The 8,294-nt window shown below is 32.5% G+C and overlaps 1 protein-coding gene across 1 annotated transcript; it reads right to left on the bottom strand.

Moving 5' to 3' along the window:
* Positions 1 to 365: 365 nt before the first annotated feature.
* LOC133790353 (probable glycerol-3-phosphate acyltransferase 3) lies at positions 366 to 3,546 on the bottom strand. Its single transcript, XM_062227964.1, has 2 exons — positions 2,684 to 3,546; positions 366 to 1,432 (listed from the first exon to the last, which is right to left on the bottom strand). Exons 1-2 carry the CDS (start codon positions 3,437 to 3,439, stop codon positions 551 to 553), a joined length of 1,638 nt encoding a protein of 545 aa, XP_062083948.1. The 5' UTR covers positions 3,440 to 3,546; the 3' UTR covers positions 366 to 550.
* Between the last annotated feature and the right edge of the window lie 4,748 nt (positions 3,547 to 8,294).

Here is an 8,294-nt window from a genome sequence, read left to right as displayed (position 1 = left end):
TTAATATAGAATGTTGTGTCTACCGAACCCATCTCGTATTTTATATGAGTAAGGATATGTGCACATACAAATTATATTTAAATATTATACACACTTACGTGATAAGTCACTTTTACTTAGCAGGACTCATCTTAAATAAATATGATTGGTTGAAAAAAATTGGCTCATAAATATGTATAATATTTAGGTATAATTTGTGTACACAAATGATTACTCATTTTATTTATAACACATAAATTATTCCTATATTACATAGAAAGAATAAAGCTGTGTGAGCTGTCTCTTTTGAAAATGTGAGCCTAAAATTTAATGATATTCATGGAGGTAGAAGACGAGCACATCAATATATAAATACTATAGAAGAATTTATAGTAACAAAAAGTAGCAATTAATAAATATATTATCAAATCACATGCACACATGTATCCTCGCACAAAAGAAAACAAAAAACACTATTTATTGGGTACAGTTGATAATCATAATTTATTAATATTACAAATAAACTATTTTTTGTTTTCTTTCGTTTTTTTTTTTAAATGATAATAAATTTCTATTTTGTACAAGTTACAACCCCTTCATTTCCAGCCAGAATCAAGTATTTATCTCTCCTAGTTAGTGCCGTGCATTCATACCCCAAAGCCTTACCCAGTTCACTCTGCACCTCATTAGCCACGTCATACCTTGATTTACTACAGTCATGACGCGTGGAGAGCCCCGATATCTTCTCGAGTAATTGGACGGTGTAGATGGGCGTAGGGTTCATGAGAAAGAAGATTGGGTCCAAACACTTGAGCCCTCCCGCAGTCGTACCGTGGAACATGCTGACATGGGTTGTCACCGCCACAGGGACAATCTCGTCAGCAATCTCCGAGAAGAGCGGACTGAACCTAAGGAGGTATGGCTCTCTACATGTGGTTCCTTCGGGACACACCACAAGGTCCCCTTTGCTCAACAGCTCTTCCATCTTCTTTGAATCTTGATCACGGTTTCTCGTTAATCGAACGGTCCTGATTGGTGCTAAGATCTCAGAGAGTCTACTTAGACTATAGGTGAGAGCAGTGAGGTTATTCTTTAACGAGAAAGCTATGTAAAGTGGGTCCACCAACGTTCTGTGGTTGCACACGTAGACAACCCCTTTGGGTTTACAGTTGGGATTGAGTGGGCCCTCGGTGCTGGGCTTCTTAGTTGTCAAGCAAAGCCCACTAAAAGCGAGTATAGGGCTGGAGATATCGTAGGGCAGTGACAAGGCTACGATGATTCTGACCAAGCCAAGGGTAAATCCAATTGGGCCCCACATTAAGGCTTCTAGAGAGGCAAGTGGGCTGGGCCTTAGAGCCAATCTACCGTCGTGGAAGATAAGTGGCTTTGGGTATCTCTCTCTTGGGAGGGTTTGCCAATTCTTTTTGTCCGTTTCACTCACAAAGAATACATCCTGTAATTTAAGCGACAAAAGTAGTTGGAATTAAAACCCAAGAAAAAAAAAAACAGAAATGATTGTGCCAACTGGGAATATATAAATATTTATATATATAAGCATGTCTATATATATGGTGAAAGTACATACCCCACTCGCCGAAGCAAGCGCTGAGATTGACAGGGACACTAATATTTTTTTTTTTCTCTTTTTTATAAATTAATAAAAAATTCCATAGATAATAAAAAAAATTCTTAAATATAATCTTCAAAATATTTCATCAAAACAAACATTTTTTTTCATTCCTTATACCATACATAAGTTATCTATATATATTTTTACATTATACAAATATTATTTAATAGTTAAAATAAAAAATAGCTAATTATGGGAAAGAGATGGGAAAAAAATATTTAAAAAAATATTTAAATTCGCTACATTGTAGAAATTATTGGAATTAGTACTAAGCTAAGTAAATATTTAGAGGAGCAGAGAAGATATTAAGATTGTGTTTGACTCCTTAACTAAAATACTATTTTTTGTTTTTAAAACTTAAAAACTATTTTTCTAAAAAAAAAATAAGTAAGGTGTTTGACAAGAAAACAATTTGTAAAAACAAAATTTCAAAAAACAAAAAAAAGAAATTGAGAAAAACAATAGTCGTTTTTAGTTCTTAAATTTTTTTTTTGTCAATTTTTTTTCTTATATAACTTTTTTAATTATTATTATCTCACATCACTTTTTCTCTTATTAATTTATCTCTCCTTAATTTTTCTCTCATAATTTATTATGTCATTATTTTCTCTCGCATCACTTTTTCTCTTTTTTTTTCTTGCATCAATTTGTCATTTCTCAATTTTTATTCCTCAAAATTTCTCTCCTTATTTTTCATCATTTTTTCTTTTACATTACTTTATCTCATTATTTATTATAAACTTTTAAAAAAAAATCCCCTTGTAAATATATTTATTAATTTTTGTAAAAAAATAAAACTAAAAAATTATTTTAACCAAATATCTGTTGTTTTTTTTAAACTACAAAAATTATTTTTTATTTTTATTTATGAAAAAACACAATTTTAAAAACCAGAAAACAAAACAATGTTAACTAAACCTTAAGTCTTTTAGCTGTATATATATATATATATATATATATATATTTTACATTTTGACTATTTGCAATGAATGCTCTATGTTTTTAGCGATAAAGCAAGGTATTTTAATATTCATACATACAAAAGTGCACTTAATTATCAATTAATGAGCATACCTTACAACAAGAGAGGAGTTCGTTGTGAGAAAAAGTAGCATTGAAGTTGGTGACGCCAATCATATCATGATGATCATGATCATGATCATGAATATCAGGACCGACGGTGGTGATCAAATTCTCCTCCAAAATATTTGAAGGAATATATTTGTTGTCATCTTCCATGAGTCCCGAAAAGTAGCCATGAAAGACCTTAAGCTCTCGACCAACAACACAATCAAACTGCAAATAGTCCCTCAAGAAGCTCTCAACCATGACAACGGGGAAATTGGTCAACGCAACTCTCTTTGACCCTTTTTGAAGCAACTCAAACATCTCAAACCCTACATCTTCTAAATAAAATTTAGGCAACACAGCCGTACCAACCCTAAAACTCTCCTTCTTGATCCCAAAAAAGCAGATCATGACCATCCATTTCAACCCCATTTCTTGGCTTAACAAACAGATAAAAGGGTAGGAAAGTAAAAGGACAATTGACCTAAAGAGACCTCCGGCTTCGAAGGCCACAAGCATGAAGTATGGGAACAAAGAAGAAGACCTTAACAAAGCTCCTTCCATATTGAACATCATAGTTGAGTTGGTCAGATCTGATGATAATCTATGAGAAAGAGAAGGGTACTTTTGGTATGTTTTAAAGCTCGAAGACTGGCTAAATAAAGGGCTGTTGCTCAGACTTCTTCGTAAGCTTTTTAGTTTACGAAAAAGAATTCGATATAGGAATAAAAATAACGTCTTTATGAAATAAGCTTTCGCCATTTTTGGTTGATACGATGATTTTCAGAGTTAGCTAGTATGTGGTAGCAGTTCATATATATAAACTAATAAAAACGTGATCGATATAGTTCGGTAGTGGTATAATAAGAGAATTTAGAAGCTCTTGACTATACTACCATTGTATTTATAGATATAATTGAGATCTGAACAGGCGTCAAAGTTTGACTTTATTATACACTTACGTGTACGCGTTGACGTGTCCATGCAACTTCCTTCCATGGTCGATAATGTGTCGGTTCAGCACTTTTATTTTCATTACAATTGCCACATATAAATTCATATCCATATATATATATATATATATATCCATATATATATCCAATCATTAAATAGTTATAATATATTATATATTACCACCACCTTATATATCTATATATATCAATAAATTACTCTCCGTTTTTAAAATATAATAAGTATGATAAAATAAGGGTTATTTTTGGCGAAAGTACTTAAATTATTATAGTTGTAGCACTTACGTACTCATGTTATTTTTTTAGCATCAAAAGTATATTCTGTCAATATTTTAGTGTTGGTTGGTACAACCATCAGTTTTCACTGGTAAGTTCGTTTGTGACACGTAAGCAAAAGTACTCAATAAAAAATATATTTACGACAACAGTATCAAATTTAAAAAATGTTTGCGGCGAAAGTACCTAATTTAAGAAATATTTGTGGTAAAAATACTCAAATTATAAGCAAATTTCACACAATATATACTGATTTAACGATGAAATAGACAACTACACTAAATTACACAAAAATATAAATAAAATGTACTTTCTCCGTAAGAAAAATAATTTGGTCAATACTTCCACTGCAAATATAGACATTATGATAAATAATTTGTATAATTACGTCTGATACATATTAATGTTTTAATTACAATGCCACATATATATATATATATATCCAATCATTAATTAATTATAGTATACAACGACTTATATATATATATAAATTATTGAAAGGATCGTACACAGTGATATTAGAGCATCTCCAACTCATTATTCTGTTATGGTGTTGCACTAACATCAAAACTAAAGAATCTTAACACCATATTTTTTTTCCATTCCAATCACAACACCAAAAATTACACCAAAAAATATATTATTTATTATTATATTATTTTTTAATAAAATAAAATATTCTTTTTATTATTTTATCATTTATTTATTTAATTAATCAATTAAGTAAAAATGTCATTATTAATTACATGAAACTTATTTCATAAATATTAAAACTTGAAAATTATAATAACACATTACATTTTCCTATTTAAATATTACACTACTAAAATAAAATATATTCAATTAACCCTAAAACATAACACACCCTTGAAATATTAATTAAATTAAACTAATTTTTACATAAATTAAAATAAATTATATAAAATATTAATTATGAAATATTTAAAATTTTATTTAAAAAATTAAATTATATGTGTATTTATAATTTAAAAATCCCAACATAAAATATAAACCCAAATAATACTTATATGTTTATATATATAAATATATATATAAGATATAAATATATTTATCTTAATAAAAATGCCGTCGAGTAGTGACGTAGACTTGATTGGAGCAAGCTAGCCCAAGCTTGTGTAATATGATGACAAGACTATTTTCTCGAATCGAGTCTTACTATATGTATATATTAATAAAAAAGAAAGAAGATGAATAAATAAACCTGATTATTAATTTTCGTAATCAAAGTGTATTTAATTATTAAGGAATTGCGGCTTGCTTGCTATTTTATCTTTATTTTTTTCCAATTTTTACTTTAAATTAATAATTTATCTCCAATTACTACTTCAAATTTCATTTTAAATTTTACTTCAAAAAAAATATATTCTTTTTAATCATCAACAAATAATTTAACTAATTAGTAAATATTAATTTTATACATTAATATTAATATATATAATAAAGTAATTAATAATAATTTTATATCAAGTAAAAAATATATATTAATAGACTTTAACTTAAATTGCTACATTATGAAAATTAAATATTATATTTTAAAAATATATATATTTTTGTTGTTGTTTAATTATGGTTAATTTCATCTCGTATTTTGTAATTTTAAATTTGACAAATTATTGGTTTTTTATTTTGTTATGTATACTTTTATTTATTTAATTTATTAGTATAATATTTGTTGACGCCGTTTTTCGTCAACCTAGATGTAATGCCCCGAATTCTCCGATGTGTTTAGCGGCATGAATAGTAGGTCGGGAGGGCCATACTTGCTTAATTATGTTATTAATTGATAAATGCATGTATATGTTGATTATATTATGATATGATGTGAGATGCATGCATGTGAGTCCATATTTCTCATTACAGGGGTATGATGGTAATTTGGCCCGTTGAGGGTAATTTGTGTATTTGGGTGCATAACTTGATTTGTGAATGAGATTCCATTATTATGGAGATATATTCGAGCTATTTGACATGAGACGGATATTTTTAGTGGATTAGCGGTTTTACCATAACGGGGTCAATTTTGGGGTAATAGAAATGTTCATTTGGTGATAAATTGGGAATATTTGAGATCAGGGTGGAATTTTGGAGGTTTTGACTATAATGTCCCCGGGGGTGTTTTCGGGACCCCGAGCATTAGGTTTTATTTGAGGTTACTTAAGGTTGAAGTAGCTTATCAGATAGAACGTACGATAAGAAAACCTTCCGTTCTCCCTTTTCAAGGTCCGTTTTACTGTTTAAGCCTTTTTGACGAAATCTTGAGTTCTAGGAGTCGGAATCGAGCGAGGATCGAGGCATAGTGATCCTAGGAAAGATTAGAAGCTTCTTAACCGAAGGATTCGACAGAAAACAACCCAATCGAAGGTAATCGAAGTTTAAGTTTTGAGTTTTTCCGAGTTTTTAAGCTTTGAATTGATTTTGTGAATTGTTGAGTTTCCGATCCGTTTGAACCTTGGGTTTTGAGGGTTTTGATGCATGTGGGAGCTTGGGAACTTTGTTTTGATGATTGGGGAATGTGTTAGGGATGATTTTGGAGGCTTTGGAGTGTTAGAAACGCGGTTGGGAATGGCCCAGGGTGGAGCGTCGCGGCCCTGTTCTTGAGGCGCCGCGGCCCTTCTTTGAAGAAGCAGGTGGAGTCTTTACCCTTGCTGGGCGCCGCGGCCCTTGCCTCTGGGAACTCTGGGGGCCGCGGCCCAAGGTGCTAGGGCCGCAGCCCTTGCCCTGTTTTCGCCCCGTTTGCTCGTTTTGACCCCGGGAACCTAGTTTTAGGCCTTGGGAGTGTCCTTACTACTTGGATTAGTTTGGATTGATCTCTTGGAGGCTAGATATTGGTTTGAGAACCCTTGATTATCTTGATTATTGATGGTATCCCATATGTGTTGTGATTAGGTAACCGCTAAAGGACTAAAAGCTAAACCGTTCTCAAGGGTCGTTCTTTTGTTCATTCTAGCTCGAATCAAAGGTAAGAAAACTGCACCCCAAGTGTGACATGCATGGATATTCCTGAGGCATGTGGGATGTGAGAATATGGACATGGATTGTATATGGAATGCTTAGCATATGTTGCTCATTTGTGCATAGCACTGACTTATTAGTCAGGTTTGGCAAGGGTGCTAGTATCAACTGTGAAGCTGTGACTTATTAGTCAGGTTCGGCAGTGGTACTGGGCACTGATCATGTTGAGCTGACTTATTAGTCAGGACGGCCTTAGCGTGTGTCACGCAAGCCAACAAGATTTGATCAAATCGATTATCAGCATTGAATGGCTCAAAGAACATTAATGCCAGACCGACCCCAAGGGTCGATGAATGAAATAAGCGCTTGGAGGCTAGTGGCTTACTCAGCAGCCACTCTCCCATTTGAATTAGTGACATGCATGGCAGTCACTCAGTGCGGTTTACCAGAACCCGTTCCTCATGTGGTGTTCACTCATTTGTTTGAAGCTTTAAGCTCAGTGTGGTTATAATGATAATCATTTGATAATGTTTATATAAAGTGTTATGTTTTCTTGCTGGGCCTTAGCTCATGGGTGCTATGTGGTGCAGGTAAAAGGAAAGAGAAGCTCACCTAGCCTTGAGTGGAGAGCTGATGTGGTGGTGTGTACATATGCAGCCGCTTGACCACCACGGTCAAGGTGTTCTCAGAGGAACTAGGGGGTTTACCCTATTTTTGCCGCTTAGGTCGGCGGGACTGTAACTTTACAACAGTAGTGACCATTTTGTACTGAGAAAAACTTGTAAATGTTTTGTTTAGCTCTGCAGAGCGGTTTGTAATGAAAATTTCCATTTCCCTTTTTATTGGTTTTATACCTTAGCCTGATAATTACACTTAGAGCACGTTTTTGACCAAAGGACTCAGGCAATGAGTCAAATTTCCGGTCCACCATTCACCGTAACTGTTCTGGGGTAGCCAGGGCGTTACATTAGATATGAAGAGCACTAAATACAAATATAGAAATAGTAGAAGGATTCAAAGGTTTTTTAAGTGGTTCAGCAGTTAAAATCTGCCTAGTCCACGAGTCACTATTATTATTCTCACTACTCTCTCAAAGCTTTTCAAGAAGGCGATTTGGGAGAGTATTCTCTAATACAATTTTGTGAGTGTCTACAAATGAATTGCTTCAGGATATTTATAGACCTAGTCATAAGAATATCTTCCTTCGATCCAGAAAAGTTATAGTCAATCAAATAAATTTGAAATAAATATTATAAATGTGGTAATTACATAATATCTCATGATAATAGGGATTTAATATATGATAATAAATTATCCCTAGGAAATAGGGATTTCCTAACAATCTTTTCATGTGCAAAATGTGTCACTGAGGTTGATCGTTTCGTTGACGCACTTTT

The sequence above is a fragment of the Humulus lupulus genome, chromosome 1 (assembly GCF_963169125.1).
Source record: "Humulus lupulus chromosome 1, drHumLupu1.1, whole genome shotgun sequence".
NCBI classification, from domain to species: domain Eukaryota; kingdom Viridiplantae; phylum Streptophyta; class Magnoliopsida; order Rosales; family Cannabaceae; genus Humulus; species Humulus lupulus.
This window is presented reverse-complemented; position numbering and strand designations above follow the sequence as displayed.

Coding starts and splice junctions, on each gene's coding strand:
- LOC133790353 (XM_062227964.1), bottom strand. CDS start 3,439: ATGGCGAAAGCTTATTTCATAAAGACGTTATTTTTATTCCTATATCGA. Junction 1,433..2,683: donor AACTCCTCTCTTGTTGTAAG/GTATGCTCATTA, acceptor CTTAAATTACAG/GATGTATTCTTTGTGAGTGA.